This window comes from Marmota flaviventris, chromosome 1 (assembly GCF_047511675.1).
Source record: "Marmota flaviventris isolate mMarFla1 chromosome 1, mMarFla1.hap1, whole genome shotgun sequence".
In the NCBI taxonomy this organism is placed as follows: Eukaryota; Metazoa; Chordata; class Mammalia; order Rodentia; family Sciuridae; genus Marmota; species Marmota flaviventris.
In genome coordinates, this window is record NC_092498.1 from 148,703,706 (window position 1) to 148,731,136 (window position 27,431).

Sequence of the window (27,431 nt, forward strand, 5' to 3'; positions counted from 1 at the left end):
TTAATACTCACCCCATGGACTGAGCTCTCAAAAGAGCAAATTGTCATAAACAATAAATTAATTAAAAATTGAAACCAGTCCCTGAATCTCTCTGGCTTCCTGTATTGCCATCTGCTCCTTCTCCATGTGGCTGGTTGGGATGAAGTTTGGTGCAGCCCTTGTGGAAAACAGTATGGTGCATCCTAAAGAAATTAAAAATAGAACTACCATCTGACCCGCCCATCCCTCTTCTAGGTATATACCCAAGGGAGAGAAATCACCTCCTCATAAAGATACCAGGACTCTGGTGTTCGTGAAGCATTATTTACAATAAGCAAGAGATGGAAACAACCTAAATGCCCACCAGGAGAACAGATCCAGAAATGTGTAGATATACATAAAATGTAATGTTATTCAGCCTTAAAAATAGTACATCCTGCCATTTGCTACAGCACAGGTGGACCTGGAGGACATTATGCTAATTGAAATAAGACAGACACAGGAAGAAAAATATTGCATGATGTCACTTATATATGGAATATGTGCTTTTTTTTTTTTTTTGGTACTGAGGATTGAACCCAGGGGTGCTTAACCTCTGAGCCACATCTCCAGCCCTTTTTTATATTTTATTTAAAGACAGGATCTTGCTGAGTTGCTAAGTGCCTTGCTAAGTTGCTGACGCTGGCTTTGAACTTGAGATCTTCCTGCCTCAGCGTGATGACAGGTGTGAGCCACCCTACCTGGCTGGAATATATACATTTTAAAAAGAGTTCATAAACATAGAAATAGAGAACAAAACAGTGGTGACCACAGGTGTGGGTGGGGAGAGGAAATAGATGCAGATCAAAAGATATAAAATAGCACACATGTAGGATGAACAAGTTCAAAGGCCTAAAGGAAAACATGAGGTCCAAAATTAGTGAAGTTGTATTGTGTTAGGGATTTTTGTTGGACAAGTAGATTTTAGCTGCTTTTTGTCACACACAAAAAGTCACTATGTGAAGGGCTGAGGTTGTGGCTCAGCGGTAGAATGCTCACCTAGCATGTGCAAGGCACAAGGTTTGATCTCAGAATCACATAAAAATAAATAAATAAAATAAAGATATTGTTTCCAACTACACCTACCAAAACAATATTTTTTAAAAAGTCACTATGTGAACTGAGCATAGGGCACATACCCATAATCACAGCACCTCGGGAAGCTGAGGCCAGAGAATTGCAAATTTGAGGCTAGTCTCAGCAACTCAGTGAGGACCTCAACAGCTTATCGAGACCCTGTTTCAGAATAAAAAGTAAAAACAGCCAGGGACACAGGTCAGTGATAAAGCACTCATGCACTCAATCCCCAGTGCCAAAAAAAAAAGTCACTACGTGAGATGATGGATGTGTTAACAGGCTTCACTATAGGAAATGATTTTGCATCTGCATGTATCTCCTAACACCATGTTGTAAACCTCAAAATGCACAATACAATTTCCTGCCATAGCCACTGCAGTGCATTGAGCTCCACAGAGATAGCACTAGAGCAAGGTAGAGCTGATGGGCACTGGGTACTGTGCCTCACTGGGGAGAAATAACTAAAAATGGGCAAAGGAGAGCCTAAGAAGCCAAGAGGCAAAGTGTCCTCATGCATTCTCTGTGCAAACTTGCCACGAGAAGAAGCATCATGATACTTCAGTTAATATCTCAGAGTCCTGTTTCTCTCTCTCTCTCTCTCTCTCTCTTTCTCTCTCTTTCTCTATTTCTTAAGAAGACCAGGTGTTGTGGTTCACACCTATAATCCCAGTGGCTCAGGAGGCTGAGGCAGGAGATTGCCATTCTCAGCAAATTACTGAGGACCTAAGCAACTTAGTGAGACCCTGTTTTAAAATCAAAAAATAAAAAAGAACTGGAAATGTAGCTCTGTGATTAAGCACCCCTGGGTTCGTCTCTGGTATTAAAGAGAGAGAGAGAGAGAGAGGTCAGGATGAAAATCTGAAGAAATAATGGAAATCCAAAACTTATAAATTATGAAAAACATCAATCCACACATTAAGGAAACTTAATGAACTTCAAAGGAGGGTAAATGCAAAGACCTCCACACTTAGACAATCCTATTTAAACAGTAAAAAGACAAAAATAAAGAGAAATTTAAAAGCAGAGAGAAGCATCTCTCACGTAGGAGGAATCCTCCTCAGTAAGATTGACAGCTGATTTCTCATCAGAAACCATGGAGATCAGAGGGTAGTGGGATGACTTTGGCAGGGTGGGTGGGGGGTCCTAGGGATTGAACTCAGAGGCACTTTACTAGTGGGTCACACCGCCAGCCCTCTTTACTTTTTTTATTTTGAGACAGAGTTTCTATATGTTGCTGAGACTGGCCTTGAACTTGTGTTCCTCCTGCATCAGCTTCCTGAGTTGCTAAAATTATAGATGTGTGCCACCATGCCCAGTTGGTGTGATACATTTTTGTTAGTTCTTTTTTTTATTTTTTTAAAAAATATTTTTTAGTTATAGATGGATGCAATATCTTCATTTCATTTATTCATTTTTATGTGGTGCTGAGGATCAAACCCAGTGCCTCACATGTGCGAGGCAAGCACTCTACCACTGAGCCACAACCCCATTATGTATATATATATATATATATATATATATATATATATATATGTGTGTGTGTGTGTGTGTGTGTGTGTGTGTGTGTGTGTGTTTGTTTTTGGTAGTGCTGGGGTTTGAACCCAGGGCTTTGTGCATGCAAGGCAAGCACTCTACCAACTGAGCTATATCCCCAGCCCTGTTAGTTCTTTTTTATAATTCCTTTTTCTCCTATCTGATTTAAAAAACTGCCAGGTGCTTCTGTAATCCCAGCGACTCAGGAGGCTGAAGCAGAAGGATCACAAATTTGAGGCCAGCCTCAGCAATTAAGCAATGTTCTATGCAACTTAGTGAGAACCTGTCTCAATTTTTTTTTCAGAGAGAGAGAGAGAGAGAGAATTTTAATATTTATTTTTTAGTTTTCTTGGTGGACACAACATCTTTGTTTGTATGTGGTGCTGAGGATCGAACCCAGGCCTCACACATGCAGGTGAGCGTGCTACCGCTTGAGCCACATCCCCAGCCCCTGTCTCAAAATTAAAAAAAATAAATAAATAGGGCTTGGATGTAGCTCAGTGGTAAAGGACCTCTGGGTTCAATTCCCAGTACCCACCATAAATAAATAAATAAATAAATAACTGCACATAGCAGTAATTGTACAAGGCAAAGTCTTTGTATACCATTGAAATTAAATTGATATTAATCCAAGCTAGATTATGAGAAATTGAGGTGTGAATATTAACATCCAGGACAACCACTAAGAAAATAACTCACAAAATTTATAGTGAAAGAAACGACAAATTGAAAAACCATAGCAGAAAAAATGTGTATGTTAAACACGAAGAAGACAGTAATGGAAAAATAGAATAAAATCACATAGACATTGAAAAAAAAAATCAGAATGGCTATGCACGTCCTATACCATCGGTGATCACATTACATTTATTTTATTTTGTTTTACATTAATTCTAAAGGGACTAAACTCATCAGTAAAAAGACAGAGACTTGGAAGGATGGATGAAACAACATGATCCAACTGCATGCTATCTACGAGAGTCTCTTTTAGGTTACAGACACAAATAAGTTGAAAGAGAAAAGATGGGGAAAGTTATACCAACCAAACAACCATCAAAAAAGAGATGAAGTGCCTATGTTAATATCAGCCAAGATAAACTTTAAGACAAAAATGGTTACTAGACACAAAGAAGGATGTTTTATGATAAAAGGGCCGATCCATCCAGAAGACACAAAAATTGTAAACATAAATATACTGAACAGCAGACTCTCAAAATTTTCAGTGGGTGGGACTGGGGAGTGAACACAGGGATGCTTAACCACAGAGCCACATCCCCAACCCTTTTTTTTTTTTATATATTTCATTTATAGCCTTGTGAAATTGCTGAAGCTGAACTCACGATCCTCCTGCCTCAGCCTCCCAAGCAGCTGGGATGACAGGCATGTGCCACCCCAACTGGCGAGCCTCAGAATATTGCACTGGGAGGATAAAAGACATTTGAGGGAAGAAATAGCCAATTAGACAATTCAACAGCAATTGTTTGGAGACATCAATACCCTACTTGCAATCACAGACAACCAGAGGGAAGATCAGCAGGGAAACAGAAGACTTGAACAACACTATAAACCAACTATTTCCAACAGACATTTATAGGACCCTCTGATCAACAGCAGCAAAAGTCTTGGTCCAGTGGTCCATGGAACATAGAGACCATATATTCAAATATAAAACAGATCTCAACACCTTTAAAAGGGATGGAAATCAGAGACAGTATGTTCTCTGACCACAGTGAAATTAAATCAGAAATCAATAACAAATGGACAGTGGGAAATGTGGAAATTAAATAACCAATGGATAAAATAATAAGGTAAATCAGAAAATACTTGGAATGAGTGAAATTGAAAACACAAGTTCTGAGTCATGGCATCGCGGAGAGAAGTCACCATTTCCTCACCGATGGCTCCTCTAATGAATTGAGCTGCTTTGCTCGATGGACACTCCCTTAGGTCTGGACAGGTTACTGAGTCACCTCCTTCTCTGGCTTATTCTGCAACCATTTATAAAGGCATGGTCCGAGAGATCGTGGTTTTATTAGGAGGGTTTTAGACTACGTCTTTTTTTTTTCTTTTTTGCACTGGGGATTGAACTCAGGGGCTCTCGACCACTGAGCCCCATCCCCAGCCCTGATTTGTATTTTATTTAGAGACAGGGTCTCACTGAGTAACTCAGGACCTCGCTTTTGCTGAGGCTGGCTTTGAATTCGAGATCCTCCTGCCTCAGCCTCCTGAGCCACTGGGATGACAGGTGTGGCCCCCCGCCCTGGCTGGAGTACGTCTTTTTAGGCTTCTCCAGTCCTCCAGTCATCGATCACACATCCTGTATTTCATGGAGCAACTGATATGCAACCGTGGAACTCTCTCCCAGGGGTCCATCTTCACATTTGTCAACAAGGCTTCACCTCCTAACCAAGGCTCTCCTTTCTGCTGGCTTCTGAGGCAAAGTCAGGAGGCAATTAACAGCTCCCAGCGCAGTGCCCGGGACCTGCGAGTGACTCCAGATGGAGATGCCATCCTACCAGCGAGACCGGTGCCAAAGATTTATTTCCCCTTTTTTTTGTTTTGTTTTGTTTTTTATCTGATCAAAGCTCCAAACCAGAGTCGGAGTGGGGGTTGGAGAAAGACATCTCTCTTGACGGATTTAAATCATGGACTTCTTTTTCTAAAATTAAGTACCCTTTCACAACTAGTAGAATATCATCTTGATAAAAACAATCCTTAGGGTGTGGTTGATTGGGGGACTGCTTGTACACAGCAAATGCTTTATTTTTTATTTTCAGTATTTTAAGGTAAGAGGCAGCTTGTCCATCTCCGTTCCAGCCTCTATTTTAAAATATTCACTTTTGTTTTAAGAAGCTGGGGTGGGGGAGGGCACCTTGATGCACTGCTCTAGTGTGGAAGAAAACCCATCTGGCTTTTGGCATGGCCCCATCTCCCAGACAGATGGATACATGGCTGGCTGGAGACAACGGCCTTTACAATATCCCATTCTGTCCAAGGATGTCTCCAAGATCAGAGGTACAAACACACACAGGCCCTATTCTCTTGGCTGATAACCTCATCTAATTATAACTTTAGAACAGAGGTTCTGTGTGGTTAATCTTAATCAGCGGCCTCACCAGGGAATTTATTAGCATTGAAACTCTCAGCCTCACCCCAATCCAGGTGAATTAGAAGCTGTGTGGGAGGGGGAGGGGAATAAGTCAATATGTCTAAGGCAGAAAAGAACAAGTCAATGCAATACGTTCTCTTAATTATTTTCCCCTGGTATTAGGGATTGGACCCAGGGCCTGAATGCATGCTAAGTGCTCTACCACTGAGCTACACCCCCCAGGCCTTTTCATTCCCTATTTTGAGACAGGGTTTTGCTAAATTGCTGAGGCTGGCCTCTATCTTGAGATCCTCCTGCCTCAGCCTCGTAAGAAACTGGGATGATAGGCATGCACCAATGTATCTAAGTTCTCTTTCAGTGCCTGCTCTGTACTAAGTACTGTGCTGCCAGTTTTCAGGCGCGACCAGAGAGGACACAGGGAATATCAGTTCCAAACTAGCCATGGCCGGCTGCAGCCTGGGCAGGTTGGGGCAGACTGTAGAGAGGCCTTAGCTGCTCCTGTCCAGAGAGAAAGGCAGGCCCAGCATGTCCCCTTTGCCCGAGGAGCTGATAATCCTCTCAAGGGAAATCTTTTAAAGTAAATGTTAGAAATAAATTTTAAAAGTCACACACTTTGGGGTGGGGATGTAGCTCAGTGGTAGAGCACCTGCCCAGCATGTCTGAGGCACTGCGTTTGATCCCCAGCACCACACACACACACACACACACACACACACACACACACAATCACTACTTTTTAAAAGCTGGGATCTATTGATGTGTAATTTGCATATCACCCAATTCACTTCCTTAAAGTATACACTTGGATGTATTTTAGTATGTTCTCAGGGTTGTGTGATGATCACATGTCACTTTAGACCATTTATGTTCCCTCTAAAAGAACCTCACATACATTACAGTCGGTCCTGGGGTCCCCTCCTCACCACGAGTCCTGAGCAGCTACTTTCTGTCTCTGGGGAGGTTGCCTCTTCTGTATGCTTCATATAAATGGAATCAAATCTAGGGGCCTCCTGTGCCCTGTTTGTTTCACACAATGTTTGCAAGTTTTATCCACGTCATTATGGCCAGAATCAGTGCCTCAACTCCTGTTCTTGCCATATTAATATTTCACTGTATGGGTGTACCACATTCTGTTTATTCATCAGATGGTAACAATGGATCTGTTTTGAATTTTTTGCTATGATCAATAAATATACACTATGAACATTTCCGTATAATTTTTGCATGGAGTACATTTTTATTACTCTTGGGGGAAACTTCTAGGAGTAGAATTGCTGGAGCATGTGATAATCCTATGTTTCAACTTTTTTTGTTTTGTTTTGTTATTACTGGGGATTGAACCAGGGTGCTTAACCACTGAGCACATCCTCAGACCTTATGTATGTTTTATTTTGAGTCAGGATCTTGCTAAATTGCTTAGGGCCTTGCTTGCAATCCTCCTGCCTCAGCCTCCAGATTATAAATGGGATTACAGGTGTGCACCACTGTGCCTGGCTTATGTATCAACTTTTGAATAACAGCCAAGTTGTTTTTCCATAGTGGTTGCAGCATTTTAAACTAGGAGTATACAAGAGTTTCAATTTCCCCACATCCTTGCCAATCCCAGTTATTGTCTGTCTTTTTTATTCTATTGGATATATGACTTGCAAATATTTTCTCCATTCTGTCGGATGTCTCTCCCCCATTTTTTTTTGTACCAGGGATTGAACCCAGGGGTGCTTAACCACTGAGCCACATCCTCAGTCCTTTTTGTATTTTATTTACAGACAGGGTCTCATTGAGTTGCTTAGGGCCTCGCTGAATTACTGAGGCTGGCTTAGAACTGCAATCCTCCTGCCTCAGCCTCCCGAGTCACTGGGATTACCGGTGTGTGCCACTGTGCTCTGCTGTCTTTTCACTGTTTCATGATCTCACATACCACATAAAATTTTAAACCTAGAACAAGGTACCTGTTTTTTCTTTTGTTATTTGTGCTTTTGAGGTCATGTGTAAAAAAAATCCTCTAACCCAAGGTCATGAAAATGTACTTGTATGCTTTCTTTTTTTATTGGTTGTTAATGGACCTTTATTTTATTTGTTTTTTTATTTACATGTGGTGCTGAGAATGGAACCCAGTGCCTCACACATGCTAGGCAAGTGGTCCACCACTGTGCCACAACCCCAGCCCTGAGTTCATTAATTCTAACTTTTTTTTTTTCCTTTTGAGGCAGGATCTTGTTATGTTGCTCTGGTCTAGATCTCACGGGCTCAGGTGATCCTCCCACCTGAGTCTCCCAGGTAGCTGGGATTACAGATGGGCTACCACCCCCAGCTGACTAACTCTTAAATTCAAAAATAATTTTTGAACCCTTCAGGCTACTCAAAACACTGTCTATGTCACATCGGGCTGACCAACGGTCCAGGTTTTTAGGACATAGAGTTTTCCGTGGTCAAACTGAGAACGCCTTGGACAACCCAGGATGAGATGCTCATGTGATCATCACACAACCCTGTGAGCATACTAAAATACTTAAGGACCTTGGACTCAACTACCCCGAGATAAACCTTCTAGAGCTTTCCGCAGATCACCCTAGATCCTGGATCCCTCCTTGCTTGCAGGTGAAGGGGTTTGTTTGGATGGGGTTTGAAGCATTCACGGAGGGCTCACCGTGCAGAGCTCTGGGCTTCAGGGCAACGAGGGGTAGGGTGGTGAGTCAGAAGCCAATTCCTGGTTCAAGGTTATTCTCAGGGCTGAGAGGTTTTCCTTTACCAAAAGAGCTCTGATTTGCCCTTCAACTTTTCAATTCCCTTATCTCTGCTTCTGCAGATTCATAGAACTCTGAGTGAAAGTGGGCTAAAAACAGGTGGAGTAATGATGGCGTAGCCAATGTTTGACAGAAAATTGTGAATATAGGAAGGAACTCTCTACTTTCTTATTTTGGGGTAAAAATTATAATAAAGGTGAAAAAATATAGTGCAAGAAGGGAGTTATCTTATATTGAAGATCTTATAAAATCACATGAAAAGATGTTGTGTGCAGCCGGACACAATGGCGCACGCCTGTAATCCCAGCGGCTCAGGAGGCTGAGTGAGGCTGGAGGATCACAAGTTCAAGACCAGCCTCAGCAATTTAACAACAACTCGGGCCCTAAGCAACAACTTGGCAAGACCCTGTCTCAACATTTAAAAAAAGGGGCAGGGGCTGGGGAGCTGAGGATGTGGTTCAGTGTTTAAGGGCCCCTGGGTTCAATCTCTGGTACCACCCTCCCCGCAAAAAAAGACATCGTGTGTGAATGTTTTCAGAAATACCTACTTGCAGAAGGATAATTTGCTTAGTTTGGGATACTTAGAGGTTATCTCATGGAGGTGTCTTTTTAAAAGGTGAAGGACACTGAGATGGTGCACTGGTGTGGTGACTGTACCTGGGGATGAGACCTCACATGGCAAGGGGCAGGCGTTTTCATAAGCCAAGTTTTATAAAGATCACTTTAGGACTGGGGTGTGGCTCGGTGGCAGGGCACTTGGCCTAGCACACATGAGGCCTTGGGTTCCGTCCCCAGCACTGCCAAAACATAAAAATAGAAAACATAAAATTAAAAAGATCACTTTAAAAAGCAGCGGAGCCGTGGTGCTTGGGAGGCTGAGGCAGGAGGATTGTGAGTTCAAAGCCAGCCTCAGCAACAGGGAGGCCCTAAGCAATTCAGTGAGAACTTGTCTCCAAATAAAACACAACATAGGGTTGGGGATGTGGCTCAGTGGTCCAGTGCCCCTGAGTTCAATCCCCGGTACCCCTGACTCCCCAAAACCATGGTACAGTTAATGGTTAAGTTGTGGAGGTAAGAAATACAAATGAGTGAGCAAAGCAACCGCATTAATGCTTTCTAGACTGCTTGCTCATGGGTCAGACTAACATTTTCAGTGGTATTTTTTTTAATTGTGGCAAAATGTAAAATTACTCTTTAACCATTTTGTTTATTTTAGTAAGCTAAACATATCATCATATTTGCATCTTAGGGCTGGGGATGTAGCTCAGTGGTAGAGCCCCTGCCTGAAGTGCATGAGGGTTTGATCACATACACACATAAATTAACCTCTTTCTTTCTTTCTTTCTTTTTGGTACCAGGAATTGAACCCAGGGGCACTTAATCACTGAGCCACATCCACAGCCCTTAAAAAAAAAATATTTTATTCAGAGATTTGCTTAGGGCCTCGCTAAATTACTGAGGCTGGCTTTGAACTGGAGATCTTCCTGTCTCAGCCTCCTGAGCCGCTGGGATTACACTACAAATTAACTTCTTAACCATTTGTGCCCACGAACAGTACAGTAGTGCCAGCTGTATGCACTTCGTTGTGCAATGGATTGGTAGGACTTCTTCGTTCTGCAAAACTGAAATCCTCTGTACACACAACTCTCCATTCCCCTTCCTTCAGTTCACAGTAACTACCATTCTTTCTGATTTTGAGGAATCATACAGCATTTCTCTTTTGGTGACTACCTATTTCCTTTTTTTATTGGAATATTATAATGGGACATAGCATTTGGTTCCTTTGGCTGATTTGCAGTCCCACCAACAATGAATAAGTGTACCTTTCCCCCACATCCTTGTGACCAGCTTATTTCACTTAGCAGGATGTCCTGAAGACAGACACACATGTAGCATATGACAGGTTTCCCTTCTTTTTATGGCTAAATAATGTTCCACTGTAAGCATATACCATGGTTTCTGTATCCACTCATTTTCAGCGGACATCTCAGTTGTTTCCCGCTCTTGGCGATGAACACCGGTGTGCAGATACCTCTTTATGACCCTGTGTTCAATTCTTTTGGATGCACACTAAGCAATGGAATTGCTGGATCATAGGTTAATTCTTTTCAATTTTTGAAGGGGAACTTTTATACTCTCTTCCATAACAATTGCATGTATTATATATCCTTTAACCAGTTTTTTATGGGGGATTAAATTCAGTGTCACTAAGCCATTGAGCCACATCCCCAGCCCTTTTTGGTATTGTATTTAGAGACAGGGTCTCTCTGAGTTGCTTAGCGCCTCGCCATTGCTGAGGCTGGCTTTGAACTCACGATCCTCCTGCCTCAGCCTCCCAAGCCTCTGGGATGTCAGCCGTGCGCCCTCACGCCCAGCTCCTTTAATCAGTTTTTTAAGTGTACAATTCCATGGTATAATGAACATTCACAACGTTGTCTAACCAGCCACGCTATGCATTCCCGTAACTCTTTCATTGCGCCAAACAGAAACTCTGTATTTTTTTTTTAGATTTTAAATAGACAAGTTTATTTAGACAAGCAATGTTTTTCTTTTCTTTTAATTCTCATTTGTTATATATGACAGCAGAATGCATTACAATTCATATTACACACATGGAGCACAGTTCCTCAGTACTCTTTAAATAATTCCCATTCTTCTCTCCCCGCAGCCCTTGGTGGCTCCTAACCTACTCTCTGTCTTTATGGATTGGCCTCCCTTCACTTCCCTCTGTCTAATCCGGAGTACCTCTATTCTTCCCTGGCCCCCACCTTACTGTGAATTAGCATCCACGTATCAGAGAAAACGTTCAGCCTTTGGTTCTTTGGGATTGGCTTATTTTGGTTAGCATGATATTCTCCAGCTCCATCCATTTACCTGAAAAGTCCATAATCTCATTCTTCTTTAAGGCTGAGTAATATTCCATTGTGTATATATACCACAGTTTCTTTATCCATTTGTATGTTGAAGGGCATCTAGCTTGGTTCCATAGTTTAACAATTGTGAATTGAGCTGCTGTAAACATTGATGTGGCTGTGTCACTGTAATATGCTGGTTTTAAGTTCTTTGGGTATTAAACAGACGAGTGGGATGACTGGGTCAAATGGTGGTTCCAGTCCAAGTTTTCTGAGGAATCTCCATACTGCTTTCCATAGTGGTTGTACCAATTTACAGTTCCACCAGCAATGTGTGAGTGTGCCGTTTTCCCCCACATCCTCACCAACATTTACTGTTGCTTGTATTCTTGATAATTGCCATTCTGAATAGATGAGATGGAATCTCAGTGTAGTTTAATTTGCATTTCTCTAATTATTAGAGATGATGGACATTTTTCATATATTTGTTGATTGTATTTCTTCTGTGAAGTGTCTGTTCAGATCCCTAGCCCATTTATTGACTGGGTTATTTAAAACTTCATTCTTTTATACAACTGAATAACTTTCGTGTGTATAAAGCACATTTTGTTTATCCATGCATCTGCTGGGGTTCATTTGAGTTCTTTCCACCCTTTGGCTATTGTGAATGATGTTGCTAAAACATTGGTGGGCAAGGATCTGCTTGAGTGTTTGCTTTCAATTCTTTGAAGAATACATATAGTTGTGAAATGGCTGAGTTACATAGTAACTCAGAGACATTAGAATCCATGATTCCCAGCACTCAGGAGATTGAGGCAGGAGGATCATTTGAGCCCACAAGTTCAAGAACAGCTCGGGTAGCATAGGAAGACTCCACATCAAAAAGACAAAGGTAAATGAAAAAAAAAAGAAAAAGGTACCAGATTGCCCACTTTTCCCAGCTATGCAAAAATGGTTACTGACAACTGTCTGGGTTGGATGTCTTTGGGTTAGAATCCCCCTTCTGAGCCAGTCACCTTGGCTGAGCGTCATGGGAGAGCAGGTGCAGGTCTCAGTTAAGGTGGGGCAGATTCCTTTAGAAATGAGTAGGAGTGGGAAAAGCTGTGATTGGCACTCAAGTATGAGGTCAGAAGTAGCCATGATAAGTTGCTACAAACTATCACTGTGTCAGACACCTAGATGTTTCTCAATTAATATTTGCTGGATTAATAATAATAGGTGTTTCAGTACCACTTCCTAATTGGTTTTCCCAACATTCAGCTTATTTCGAGCTATCCAATGTTTCATCAACTCAAATTTCTCCTACTATATCCATGAAGGATGATCTCTTTAGAGAATCTCAGAGAGCCTACCACTGAAGGGTTCAGTTTCTGGAGACCGATTGGGTTTTGATTTCAGATCAACTGTTATCTGTCTGGGTGGCTTTGAACAAGGGATTTTTTTCCCTCTGTAAGAATTGTTTATTCATCTGTAAAACTGCAATCCTGTTCCAGAGGATTGTTGCTAAGATCAATGTGAACAATGTAGGTGGGGCACCTTCCCGTGTGTCTGCAATGCACCCCACCCTGGATGGATTTTCAAGGTACTTGTTGTTTTGTTTTGTTTGTCGTTTTTTGGTTTCGTTTTTTGGACTCAGTGTGAAATTCTGACATGCATTTGATGTGAAACTGTTTCTAGTTCTTGGATCAGTTTCTTGAGATACCCTCTCATCCCAATTTGGCAACCCTGAAGGGAAAAAAAAAATTTCCTCTTTCTTTGCTGCCCTAGGTGCTCCCATCCCTTCTTCCATCTCATACATCCTGACAGTGACCATCACAGGTCATTTGTCCTTCCCTGTTGTGTAATTTCTTTTCTCTTCATTTATTCACATTAGACCAGAGGTTTTCACTCTGGGCTGTTGGTGAGCTTTTAAAAAAAATACCCAGGCTCTGGCCCCACCTCCAGAGAGTTGGGTCCATCCGGTTTGGGATGAAGCCAAGAGATTTTTCTGTGTAACCTGAACTGAGAACCATTCACTCCACACATGTTCACTGAGCACCTTCTGTGAGCCAGGCGCTGTTCTAGGTGCTTAAGACGCATCCTTGAAAGTTCATGGAGCTTGAGTTATAAGGGGAGGCAGGAATTCTAGTGGGAGGGGGAACTCTGAACTCAACTAGAAGAACCTTGAGGGCAGGGACCCCGCAGAGCCAAGGCTGTAGAAACGCCCCCAAAAGCTTGTGGAATGAATGCGTGCGTGGCCTTTGGCAGGCTAAACACACATTACCCCCCCTAGATCTTCAGCTCCGCGCTGACAAGGATCCATCCAATTTGTTCCATCACACACTACGTGCCTATCGCCATGCCTGGCAGACAGCAGGTGCTCCATAAACCAGTGCTTAAATGAGTAGATACGTTTAAAAAAGAAATCCTACCCTGCATTTATTATAGCAACCCGGGCTTCGAGAATGCATGCAATCGTGACCGCATCGATGCATCCCTGCAAATAAAGGCGTGGAGAGGCGGTGCGCCCTGGTCCGGGGCGGGGAGCGCAGGGGTCCCGCGCCGCCCCGCCGCAGGCTGCGCCTCCCCGCGCTCCCCGCCCCCGCCCTCGCCGCTGGCCCCGCCCTCCGCCCGCGCCTCTCCGCCCACCCGGCCGCGGTCTCCCGGTGGCGGTGGCGGCGGCGGCGGTGGCTTTGTCTCGTGGGCCGGTCCCCGGCGGCTCCCTCCCCCGAGCAGCTGCCGCCCGAGGGAGAGGGAGGAAGCCTCCCGGCGCCGACACCCCGCGCCCTCGCCGTCGCCACGACCATGTAAGGGCCATGAGAAGGGCTGGTCCTGGCGCAGCGCGGACATGGAGGAGGACCTGTTCCAGCTCAGGCAGCTGCCGTGAGTGCCGGGCCCGGGCGCGGGCAGGGGGGTCACCGCGAAACCTGCGGCGGGGACCTGTCCGCGGGGCTTCAGGGTGGAGGGGGAGCGCGCTCGGCGGAGCGCAGAGGCCCGAGGAGACGAGCCATTTTCCTTCCCCGCAGCCCCGAGCGCTGTCCCTGACTCAGTCCGTTTCCTGCGCTGGCAGCCGCTGCCCAGAGCCAGCCGCGGGCTCGGGTTTTCTCCTTGACTCGCTCCGGATGCTCCAGGGAGGCTGAGGTCTCTGCTGTCACCGCTGCTGCGGGGGAATGGGGCTGCACGGATGGGTCCGTGCCGTGACAGCGGTCCTCCCCAGCCCTGCGACGCCGCGAGGTCCCCGCGGTTCCTGCAAGGTGTCGTGGGAAGCCGGGAGAGGAGGTCGCAGGCCGGTTTCTGAGAAGCCAGGGCTCCTTCCCAGAGGAGAGGCTCTGGTCAGAGTCCTGTGGTTCGTGGGGCGTGTGTGAATGAAGAGGGCTGTGGGCACTGTCGCCCAAGCCTCTGCCGCCTTCTGAATGAAAGACATGTCACAGCTAGAGTGGGACTCACCCTGGAGACATCCGGCAGGCATTCTTTTTGAGGATCGGAATTTTTCAGGGATACCACATTTGTTCCAGGGATCTTGGGGGACCGTGCACCAAGCAATGGGAAGGCTAGGGCCTTGCAGAGGGGCTTAGGGATTTTTCCTGCTGCAGAGGGTGAGGCGTTTTAAGCAAATTCCAAGAGTAGGAGAGGAGTCCTTAAAAAGAACATTTCTGAGGGTTTTGTTTTGATTTTTAGAATCACTGGCCGTTTGGATGGTAGAAGCATGGAAAGGTTACGTGATGGTTAGCATGAGTGTATTTTCTTTAAAAAATGGTGTGTATTCTCCTCTGAGCTACCCAGGAATTCTCCCAAGTGACTTTTAGTGTGACTGATACAGCTCTCTGAGGCTCAGAGTACTGAAAGGGGTTGTAATGTTTCCTTCTTAATCAGTGTAAAATTAATTTTCATGTAAAATTTTTATTAATTTAGAATTTGAGCTTATTAATTGGTCCACAAATCTCATGGCTTATGAATATATAGCCTTATTTCATAAATGCTGAAGGATGCCTAGTTATAAGGTCCAGAGGTCGATATGTGACTATATATAAAAATGTAAATGTCTGAGTGCAAGTCGCTCAAGGAAAACATTCCACTTTCATTGGAAATAAACAGCGTGGTCAAAAACCAAACTATTATCCTAAAGTAAAAGATGGTTCAAAAAATGGAAAGAAAAATCATGGTATTTGGAATAAGGATATATATTGGAACTCCAGATTTAATGGGATACGTTTTCAAACGATGTCAGAACATGTGAACTTTGCAGAAGATGTATGTATATTTAATCTACTAATATAGAGATATCATCATAACAATTCTATGCTCAATTTAAAAGGAGTAAAAATAGGTGTGGGGGTGGAGCTCATGGAGCAACACTTGCTGGGGAGGCACAAGGCCCTGCATTTGATCCCCAGCAACACACACGCACACACACAGAGTAAAAATAGGAAGAGGCTTTTTACTTATTGAAAATAAAAAATTAATTTGGTTTTAAATATGCATAGATTATATAACATATATAAATATAGTAAAGCTCAGAGAGAAACACTAGAATGAAAAGTGATTCTCCCTCTTCCCAAACCCCAGTTCTATTCCCAGAGTTGTTTCTTGATTATTCTTTCTGAATTTTTTAAAAATAATTTTATTTTTTTAAAGAACTCAAATGGAGCACAACTTTTCAATTCTCTGGTTGTACATGATGTAGAGTCACACCATTCATGAAGTCATACCCATACGTAGGGGTAATAATGTACATTTCATTTCTACCATCTTCCCCCCTTCACGTTCCCCCTCCCCTTTCTGATGTTTGATAGACATAATGTCTGTTAGAGAGGTCAAATTGTATACTGTGAGGGAACATTGGCTCTGAGCAGACAGACTTGGGTTCAACTCCTGACCCTGACACTTCCCATCTGGGTATAGAAATCACTATCTTGGGGTAGGGAGTGTAGCTCAGTGATAGAGTTCATGCTTGGTATGCCCAAGTCTTGGGTTCAATCCCCAGCACCCCCAAAAAATATGTATATCATAATAATACTTGAATCCTAGAATTATTATAAAGATCAAATAAGATAAAAAACGCTCAATGCTTGGCTGATTACAAAGCACCCAACACCTTACCAGCTATTGCTATTATTACATCTGAAAAATCATTTATAAAAAATAAAATCTCTAGGTTCACTAATGCTGGACTCCCCAAATTGTACTTTGAAAACCCCAAACTACATTTGAATGAAGTCAAAATTAGTCCTGAAATGTGCTGACCTCAATTTATATATATAAAAAAAGAGTAAGCTAAAGAAACAGCTGTGCGAATCTGAGTGGGTTACAAATCACGACTTAGATGTTTTTTAAACCACACCCTACATATATTATGCACAGATTGCAGGCAACAGATTTCCTGAGAGCAATATGGTTAAAAAAAAAATTCAGAGTGCCTCAGAGAGGGTTGGCAAGAGTGGACTTTGGAGCAGACTCGGTCCTGTGGGAGGCCAAGTGTTAATAGATTATAAGCCACTAAGTAGTTTATGGGGTTATGGGAAGGGGGGAAAGGGGATAAGGTGCCTAAGAAAACAGTCCTTCCTTGCATTTGGGGGCACCTTCACACCGCTCTGGAGTGGTTCATTTGAGACTGCAAGTAACCCTTGTCTTCCACCTGCTATTCACTCGGGGACGGGATCATGTACAGAAGATTCAGGCAGCTGAGAGTTTTTTTTATATCCACTTCTGCCTTATTATGTGCCCTTGTGTAAGTCAGACTTCTTTTTAGGTCTCTCTTTTCTAGAATGATTTCTTGAAAGCAAGTTTTTCAGACCACATCCATGCATGGATGGGTGGATAGTTGGATGGATGGATGGATGGATTCCTTGGGTACCATCCTTGGTGCAAAGGATTCTACAGCTAAATAAGGCAGAATGGGCCGGGTGAGGTGGCGCACGCCTGTCATCCCAGTGGCTCGGGAGGCTGAGACAGGAGGATCGTGAGTTCAGAGCCAGCCTCAGCAAAAGGGAGGCGCCAAGCAACTCAGTGGGATCCCATCTCTAAATGAAATACAAAATAGGGCTGGGGATGGGGCTCAGTGGTCCAGTGCCCCTGAGTTCAATCCCTGGTACCAAAAAAAAAAAAAAAAAAAGACAGAATGGTCCTTGCCCTTAAGGATATCACAGTCTAGAGCTGCAGTGTCTGATATGGTAGCTGTCAGCTAACTGTGGTTATTTAAGTTGAAGCCTAAATTAGTTTCAATTATGTAATTCATGTGAAATATTTAATAGCATAATATACTATGTAAAAATAAGTCCCTCAATCATTTCACATGCTTATATTTTTTTTTCCCCTTTTGATATCAGGGATTGAACCCAGGGGCCTTCAATCACTGAGCCACATTCCCAGCCCTTTTAAATATATATATATATATTTTAGAGACAGGGTCTTGCTAAGTTGCTTAGGGGCTCACTAAGTTGCTGAGGCTGGCTTTGAACTTGGGATCCTGGCTCAGCCCCCCCAGCTGCTGGGATGACAGGTGTGCACCACCGTACCTGGCTGTCATTTCACAAGCTTAATGGCTACAAGTGACTAGTCGCTACTGTTTTGAGCAGCCTAAGTCTAGAACATTCCTGTAGTTGCAGCAATTTCCCAAATTCTGTTGACCAGCACTGCTCTGGTGAACCAGGTGGACACTGAACACCTCGTGGCACAAATAGTTATGAGAATTGTCTGAAGAGCTCTCACTACACAGTGCAAGGAGGCTTGTTCTGGAGGATCAGGGAAGGCCTCGTTGAGGAAGTGACATTTGAGTTGAGCCCCCAGGATGAGCCAGGCACAGTGGTGCACACGCCCATAATCCCAGTGACACAGGAGGCCGAGGCAGGAGGATAGTATGTTCACGGCCTCCCTGGGCAACCTATAGAGGCCCTGTCTCAAAATGAAATACATAAAAGGACTGAGGATGTGGCTCAGTGGTAAAGTGCCCCTAGGTTCAATCCCCGGTACCAAAAAAAAAAAAAAAAGTATGAGTATTTCCCATGGAGGGGGAAATATGGGTGAAAGCCCTAAAGAGGAACAGCACTTGGTGTGTCTCAGGATCGGCCAGTGGAGTCTAATGAAGCAGTGACTCAAGGGACGACTGCAGAGGACAGCAGGGACCTCACCCTCCCTCTCCTTTCTCACGAATCCTCTTTCGCGATGGAGCTTAAGTTGCGGATCTCAGTGAACCTCCCCCCAACTCCTGCTGGACCTAACCAGTAACAGAAGTGAAACATGGGATCGGGTCAGAGCCCAGCTCCACCAGGGCCATCTTGGTGGCCTTGGGTGAGTGACTTCCTCTGCCCAAGGCTGGTGTTCACCTGTGAAGACAGGAGCTCCAGCTATCTGCTGCCTGCTCCTGGTCTCCCTGTTGTGAGGCCCGGGGAGATGACTGCCGGGAAGCTGTCAGCACCGGGTCTGGCTCAAGGTCAGGGCTCAGGGGAGGTGCTGGTCCACCCTCGGTCTGTTCCTCTGATCGTCGTCAGCTTGGTTGGGCAGTCGAGCCCCTGACGCTCTGGACTCCCTTGCAGAACCATGTTGGATGTGATGTGAAGGTGCACGTTTGAACTTGAACTCTTGACCTCTCCTCCCCTCTCCTCTTTCAGCAACTCCCAACTGTACCTGATGGTCACACCATCCTGCCCATTTGGTCCACTTAGACCCCTCTCTCCCCCTCGCCTGTTGGTCCTGCCTGCCAGCGTCACCTGGTACTCCGAGCCTCTCTCTGCCTCTACCGTGATCTCCTGGTTCGAGTCCCCATGCTCTCTCACCAGGACTGACCGCAGTGGTCTCCCTGTTACGTCCCTGGCCCTAGAGTCCACTGTCAACAGCGGCTGGAGCAGCATAGCCCTCCCTGCTCCAAACCCTCCCATGGCTCCCATCTTCCCCCCTTCCTCCCACACTCCCTCCCACCAGGCCTCCCAATCTGGCCTCCTTGCTGTTCCCAAAAGAGGCCAGGTAGGCTCCTGCCTCAGCAGCACCCTTCGCCTGCCCGGAGAACTCTGCTTCTCCTTCACTGGGTCTCAGATGCCACCTTCCCCCAGAAGCCTACCCTGTGGACCCTGACTCACACTAAAACCCCAAACTAAACTCAGACCAGCCCCAACCAGGAAATAGCAGGGGTTGGGGTAGGGTGGGGGGAAGGATGTGGAGAAATGGAATTCTCGCTCACTGTTGGTAGACGCAGACAATATTTGGTGTGGCTGCTAGGGGAAACTCTATGAAGGCTCCTCAGAAAACTAAAAACAAGCCAGGCGAGTGGCACACACCGTCATTCTAGCTACTCGGGAGGCAGAGGCAGGAGGATTGCAAGTGTGAGGCCAACCTCGGCAACTTAGCAAGACCTTGTCTCAAAATTTTAAAAAATAGAAAGAGCAAGGCATGCGACTTAATGGTAAGGGGCCCCTGGGTTTAATCCCAGATGCTGGGAAGAAATTAAAAACAGAATTCTGTATGATCCAGCCACACCATTTTTGGGTATACAATCAGCCCTCCATATCTGTGGGTTCCACATCCGTGGGTTAACCAACCATGGACCAAAAACGGTTGGAAAAAAAATCGTGTCTGTACTGAACACGTACGGACTCTTTTTCTTGTTATCACTCCATAAAACACAGCATAGCAACGTTTACCTAGCATTCACTTTGTCCTAGACATTGTAAGTAGTCCAGAGGGGCTTGAAAGGTGTCGGGGATCGTGTAGTCTATGCGAATACGACACCACTTCAAATGAAGGGATTGAGCATCCACTGATGTGGATGTCCATGGAGGGTCCTGGACCCTGCAGATAATGAGGGAGAACTGTATACCCCACAGGACCGAAATTGGGGTAGTAGGAGCTATTCACACACCCATGTTCACAGTAGTGTCATTCACAATAGCCAAAACGTGCAGACAGCTTCTGTCCATCCACAGATAAATAGGTGAGCAAAGCGTGGCATATCCATGTGAAGGAATATTATGCAGCCTTTAAAAAGAAGGAGATTCTGACACACGCTATAGCCTGGACGAAGCTTGAATACATTGCACTAAGTGTAATAAGCCAGTCACAAAAGGACAAACACTGTACAAGGTACCGAGAGTCATTCCTAGATACAGAAAATAGAAGGTGGCTGCCAGGGTCTGGTGCGGGGAAGAGAGGATGGGGAGTTAATACTGAGTAGGTATGGAGTTTAGGTTTTGTGAGATGAAGTGAGTTCTGGAGATGAATGGTGGTGGTAGTTGTGTAATAATGTGAGTAGTGTGAATATACTCAATGCCACAGAACTGCATGCTCAAGAATGGTTCCGATGGCCTGACTTGGTGGCTCACGCCTGTCATCCCAGCAGCTCTGGAGGCTGAGACATGAGGATCGCGAGTTCAAAGCCAGCCTCAGCAACTTAGTGAGGCCCTAAGCGACTCAGTGAGACCCTGTCTCTAAATAAAATATAAAAAGGGCTGGGGATGTGACTCAGTGGTCGAGTGCCCCTGGGTTTAATTCCTGATACCTCCCCCCAAAAAGTGGGGGAGGTTGGGAGAATGGCAATTTGACTTACTGTTTACGTGACTCTTAATATTTTTGATTGACAAAATCATACATGATGTACAACATGTTGTTTTGGAATATGTAATATATTACCAAATGGCTAAGTCATTTAATATGTGTCTTACCTCGTGTGCTTATTTTTGGGAACTGAGAATACTTAAAATGCACTGTCTTAACAATTTTCAGGTCTATGGATTATCGTCATTGACTGTAGTCACCATGTTGTACGACAGAGCTCTTGAATTTCTATCTTTTGTATAACTGAAATTTTGTTCCCTTTATGTAACATCTCTTAAAACCCCCACCCACTAAGCCCCTGAAAGCCAATATTCTCCTTCTATGAGTTCAATTCTTTTAGATTTTTGTCTTTGAATAAGAGCATGCTATATTTGTCTCTCAGTGTTTGGCTTATTCCATTTAACACAAAGTCCTCCAGGTTTGTCCATATTGCAGCAAATGATAAGATTTCCTTCCTTTTTATGACTGCATAATATTCCATTGAATACAGATACCACAGTTTCTTTATCCATTCATCTACTGTTGGACACATGAGTTGATCCCATGTTTTTGCTATTGTGAATAATACATCATTAATTACATGATTATTATTTCTGAAATTGCCCCAGGGAAATTCTTTGGGTCCAGGTGAACCAGGGAAAGGATTGTGTTCGAGTTCTCAAAGAGTTAGACTCAGGTTCTGTTTCTTCTAACTGAGAGACTGCTGCACAGAGACACAGACTAGGGTAGGTGGCAAAGGCACCCAGGAGACTTCCTGTTGGCTGCCATTCCCCTGAGACTCACCCCTTCATTCCAAACACATTCACATTTCATTCCGGCAGCTTCACACCAGGGGATACAGTTCTGGGGCCAAAGAAAGTCTGTTTTGCAAAGAGACCCCTTAGGTCTTAGGGAGGGTTGTTCAGGGCCCGTTGACCTTGACAGTGGCTTTCGAGCACCAGCCGTGGGGTCTTCTCTGGGCTGTCCACAGGAACTACGGAGGTCAGGGTTGAGGGGATGGCTCGGTGGGGAGCGCCGTGAAGCATACCAAGGCCCTGGGGTCCGCCCCAGCACAGGTGGAGGTACAATCTGCATGTAAGTCATTGCCCGAGATCTTGGGCAGTGCATTCAGCTCGGCGGGGTCACCTTGAAGGGCACTTTCAGCTCTAAAAGACTGAGGGTGTAAACCCTGCGATGGGCGCCTGGTTCCATTCAGGGTCACGGCCACCCATCCCCGGCACCATTTCCTTGGCAACACGTGCTTCTTCCATGATCCATGGCTGTTCCCTTAGCAAAAGACCAAGTTCCAGGAGCGAGGGCAGGAAGTGAGTTACTTGTCTACTCTGGGCCTCAGTGTCATCATCTGTGAGGTGGGGTGGCAATGGGACCCCCCTTATCAGGGCGAACATTTTCCTTCAATCGATGCTGCTGACCTGCTCAGCACAGCTCCCTCCCGGCACATGCTCAGGGCTCTGTGAACGGTCACTGTTATTTATTTGGGATCATTACCTTCTGTCGGCTAGTGGGCCATTATCTGGATAATGAGGCCGTTGCTTTTGAGGTCGATGCCGGAGGCGGGAAAATACAAATCCACAGAATCCACAGGGAGCGAGAATCGCCATGAATCATAGACTTCTGGGCACTCAGGAGCAGAAGGGACCTTAAAGGACGTGACATCCGACCTCTCCTAGTCCATCTCCCCAGTTCGGAGCGGGAGGGCAACAAGCGGTGACTTTAAAAGTCCTGTGGCCACTTGTCACCGTCTTATGAAAACTCAGATTCCAGAGCCCAACTCCGCAGAGATGTGAAGACACCAAGCCTGGAGCGTGGCCCAGGAAGCCACCTTGTACCCCTCCCTGGGGCTGTCCTTGCCATCAGAGGAGCCCTGGCTGATTGGCTAAGACCACAGGTGTTCCAGCTACTGGGCCAGGTCCCAGGACACTATGAACTCTCTAGGGGACCCGGGATCATCGAAATAACCCGGTTGTTTATCTGTAAACCCAAGGTATTAATGGCACCTCTCGGGGGCTCTGAAGGTGGCTCCCAGTCCTCAGGCTCGGGCTGGGCAGGCTGAAGCCAGGCATACAGGTCACATTGGGTGACTCCTGGTCTCACGAGGATGGCTCTCAAGAAGGGGAGTCCCCTGCCTCCCAAGACCACCCTTTTCATCTCTGGACTTTGGATCTGGGAAGGCTCCATCCTTGAGTTGAAATCTGCTCCCTTCTCTCCGATACCCACAAGTTCAGGCTCTGTTCTTGGGGGTGCACATTGAACAAGCCCCTTCTTTCATGGTCCAGAACCTCAGGTAATGAAGACGGAGGTCCAGCCCCTGAGAGGACCCCCCCTGAACCATGCAGATCCGCCCTGTGGCCTTGTGGGGAAGGGGCCTCCCAAGTCTGCGGGTGAGTGACCTTGGCAGGGTCTGCCGCTCGGCGCACGGGGCATCTGACCTCACCCCTCAGTAGGTGTCCGGTTCCAGAGATGCCCCGAAGCTCCTTCCAGGGTCAGTTAGTTCTCAGAGGTGGCCAGCGGCTCATGGGCCAGTGTGTCTTGAAATGCACACTAGCTCATGTCCCCAGAGGTCCCTGTCCCCAACCACCTCCCTTATCGGGCACCTGAAGGGCGGGCTTTCAAGGTCCAGGTCACACCCCACCTGCCCTAATCACCCCGAAACCAGGCACTGTGAGCCTGCGCACCCCGGGGCCCCGACCCTGCTGAAATCATTCCGACTAGCCGTGCCAAACAGTGCTAAACTAACACTGTCACCCTCTGTCACCCTCTTGTGGGACAGTGTGCCCGACTCTGGTCACCTTCCTTCCTCTCTGTCACTGATGCTTAAAACCGCCAAGTGCCCTCTCCTCCGTCTCGGGATGAGCTCTCTGGAGCGCGGCACGGTCCAGCACCTCTCCGACCTCTGCTCCTCGGTCCACCCCCTGGCCGTTCGGCTAGCTGTTCTCTCCACTGCGGGTGTCACCGTCCTTGTCCCCTGGACCTCCGTCTTCCCGGGGAACTCTTCTCTGGGTCCATCTCCAGTGGTCCTTCATCTTGCTCCTCACCACCCCCAGTTTCCTTCCTGTTCTGGAACATTCATTTACAAATGCACAGATTTGGGTTTGTCTCTCCCTGCGTGCCCACCACCTGCCCACCTGGAGCACCTGCTTCATAAGGGCAGGGACCAAGACCACTTTGTCCCACTATGTGCCTCCTCCCAGCACCCAGCACATAGTCAGTCCTCAGTAAACACTTAGCCGAACAGCTGGGCCAGTTTCTCCACGACACTCCAGACAGTGACTTCTTCATTCTCCATAGCGGCCCTGGGAGGTGGGAATTACCATCCGCACTTAAAACCACCAAATTGGAAACTCAGAGAGGTGGAGTAACCCACCCGGGGTCACCCAGCAACTACATGGCATAAGTAGGGAGATTCAAGCCCACGTTAGTCTGTCTGCCAGAACTGGGTTCTCTCCTTTCCTAGGTTGATCACCTGTCTCCGTGACAGTCACAGTTGGGTGTGAGCTACTTTTTCCAACAAATAGAGCCATGAACTCAAGGAATCCAGTCCAGAAATTCCAATGAAAAGAGAAAAACTTCCTTATCTCAATACCCCAATCGAGTCACAGGACCTAATTTGAGATCCTGAGGGGGTAAACAAGACCTCTTAAGTTGACAGCTTTTTCTTCAAGTTCTCTCCCCGACAGAGCAAAATTATGTAAAGTGAATGTTCCCGGCTATTTTGGTAAACTATCAGCTCTATATGTGACACGTATCACCAGTGCCAAGAAATATGTGCGCCCGGCTGTTGTAGAAGCCCTCGGGTAGGTGACATATGCCACCGCCATTTCCTTCTTCTTTCATTTTCCATTCTTTTCTCCCCGGGCAAGTCTCGGCCCGTGTCATTGATGAATACTTTTAGGAACCCAACGGATTCAAGATGTAGCCTGAGCGTCCTTTAGTGTCACAGGTCTCTTTTTAGTGCTGTGTTGAAGACAGGCCTCAATAAGCAATGTCGCCCTGGCTCCAAGCCGGCGGTTTGCCAGAACAGAGCCTGCAGGGGGCCGAGCCGGCTGCTCAGAGGCACATTTGCTGAGGTCGTGGAGGTCAAGGTGGAGAGGGGACCTTAAGGAGGCTGGTGGGAGGGCGGCCAGTGCGGGCTCGCTGCCCACGGTGCTCGGGTTGGTTCTTTAAGCTCAAACCTGGCGTCGGGTCCTACTAGCCCTAGTTACGTGGTCCCTGTAAACATGCTCAGCACAGAGCCACAGGAGGAACGAGGGCTCAGCGAATCGTCCCTGCTGTTATTCATATATTGATAATAAATGCAATGGATGCCTCGGTTTAAAATGTTGGATATTCCTGATGGTCCCAAAAGAAAAGGCAGAAAATGTCACTTCCTTCAAGATTCCTTTTTCCCATCCAGTCCTCCTCCCCAGGAGAAAGAGAGAAATGACAACTGTCTTTGACTTCTCAGGAGCGTCTTTCTAGAAGGGATTGGATGGACTTCAGCTGCTTGCAAACTGCTCTGGGTATAGTTAAGATGCAGATGGCGCCAGTGCGGTGGCGCTTGCCTGTCATTCCAGTGGCTCAGGAGGCTGAGGCAGGAGGATCGCCAGTTCAAAGCCAACCTCAGCAAAAGTGAGGCCCTAAGCAACTCAGTGAGACCCTGTCTCTAAATAAAACACAAAATAGTGCTGGGGATGGGGCTCAGGGGTTGAGTGCCCCTGAGTTCACTCCGCCCCCCCCCAAAAAAAGGTGCAGATGGCGAGTCAGTAGGTCTGTTGGGGACTGAGACTGCATGTCTGACAAGCTCCTAGGGGTGTCGGGGCCTCTGATTCAGCCCACAGTGAAGTCCTTGGGTAGCAAGGACCAAGTCTCAGGACCGTGTTCTAGCACATCTCATAACAGACCTCAGCGCTCCTCCCCATTGGCCTTTGGATCAGCTTGTGTGTGTGTGTGTGTGTTCTTTATGGAAAAAATACATGAAATCGACATCTTCACAGATTTAAACATTAGAGGCATCTAAACACCCTCAGCAGTGCTGTGCCGCCCTCTCTACACCCCTCCCCAGAGTCTTTCCATCTTTCACGATGGGCACGACTCCCCATTCCTCGTCTTCCCCCAGGCCTGGGGACCACTCTTCAGCTTTCTGTCTCTGAATTTGATTACTCTAGAGTCCCCCTCCTATGAAAGGAATCACATTTGGACCTTGACCTTTTGTGTCTGACTTATTTCCCTAAGAAAAGGTGCCTTCAAGGTTCAGGGATGTGTCAAATTTTCCTTGATTCAGACGGGCACAGGGCGTACCCCCGTAATCCCAGCGGCTCAGGAGGCTGAGGCAGGAGGATCCCAAGTTCAAAGCCAGCCTCAGCAACTTAGCGAGGCCCTAAGCAACTCCGTGAGACCAGCGTCTCTAAATAAAATACAAAGGGGCTGGGGACGGGGCTCCGTGGTAGAGCGCTCGCCTAGCACTGTGGCCCTGGGTTCGATCCTCAGCACCACATAAAAAATAAATAAATAAAATAAAGATATTGTGTCCACCTAAAACTTAAGAATAAATATTTTAAAAATAAATAAATAAAATACAAAAAGGGCTGGGGATGTGGCTCAGTGGTGAAGCAGCCCTGGGTTCAATCCCTAGTACTAAAAAAAAAAAAAAAAAAATCCTGTATTTCTAGCAGGGAATAATATTCCATTATATGAAGAAGCCACATTTTGTCACTCCATTCATCTGCCTGGGGACACTCAGGGAGTCACGCCTTTGGCTCTTGGATTCATGACGCATTTTCTTAACACATGGGCCATAATGTGATTGCTCCCCTCCTGATGATTGTCCCTCGTTTTTGTACTGTGACAACCAAGGCCAACCAAAGCAGCATGGTGGCAGCAGGACAGGACACAGCAGGGTGGCTGGAGTGGGGACTCTGAAGTCAGGAAGCTTGGCCAAAGCTTGGCTTAAGCCACTTCTCGGGTGACCTCAGGCAAGCTCCCGGCTCCTCCGTGCTGAGGGGTCCTCATCTGTGGAGAGGACACAGCGAGAGAGAAGAAGAGCCAATGACATGGTCCACACGGAGCACAGAGCCCCGGGCCTGGCTCGTGACCCACCCCATCTGTCCCTGTCCCATGGTCCAGCCAGCGCGTGCCGTCTTGTCTCTGTCCCTCTAAGGAATTGCCAGCGCAGGACAATTCTGGGTGGGCGCAGTGAGATTGGCAAAGACATCCCACATTACCTTCCAAAAAGGCCACCGTGGTCGCTCTCGGTCCCAGAAGGAAGTAGGGAGCCGTGGATGGTCCTTGCAGGGAGGACGCGCTAGCCGGAGTCCTCCAGGAGGGGGTCGGGCCACAGTGTCCTGCCCTTCTGGGATGTTACCCTGAGTCAGGGGCGGTCCATGGGCCTTCCCTTCATCCTTAAAAACAAATTGAGGATGTGGGTAGATATTAGTTCCCTTCTCTCCCCGAAGTGTTCTCCACCTTTCCGTCCTCTGTGCATACCAAGGGGGAGGGAACTATGGATATTTTTTATTTGGGGGCTGCTCCTCGGGTCGGGGCCCTTGCTCACTGGGGTTCCCCCTCTGAAGCCTGTTTCACATCACCCCTTACTTAGTG

General features: G+C 46.3%; 1 protein-coding gene across 1 annotated transcript in view; it reads left to right on the plus strand.

Moving 5' to 3' along the window:
- The first annotated feature begins 13,991 nt into the window (after window positions 1-13,991).
- The window catches only part of Svop (SV2 related protein), an 82,731-nt gene continuing 69,291 nt past the window's right edge, over window positions 13,992-27,431 (plus strand). Inside the window, exon 1 of the mRNA XM_027923387.2 lies at window positions 13,992-14,195. Coding sequence (XP_027779188.1) covers window positions 14,161-14,195 — 35 coding nt within the window. The 5' untranslated portion in view covers window positions 13,992-14,160. The remainder of the gene's footprint in view (window positions 14,196-27,431) is intronic.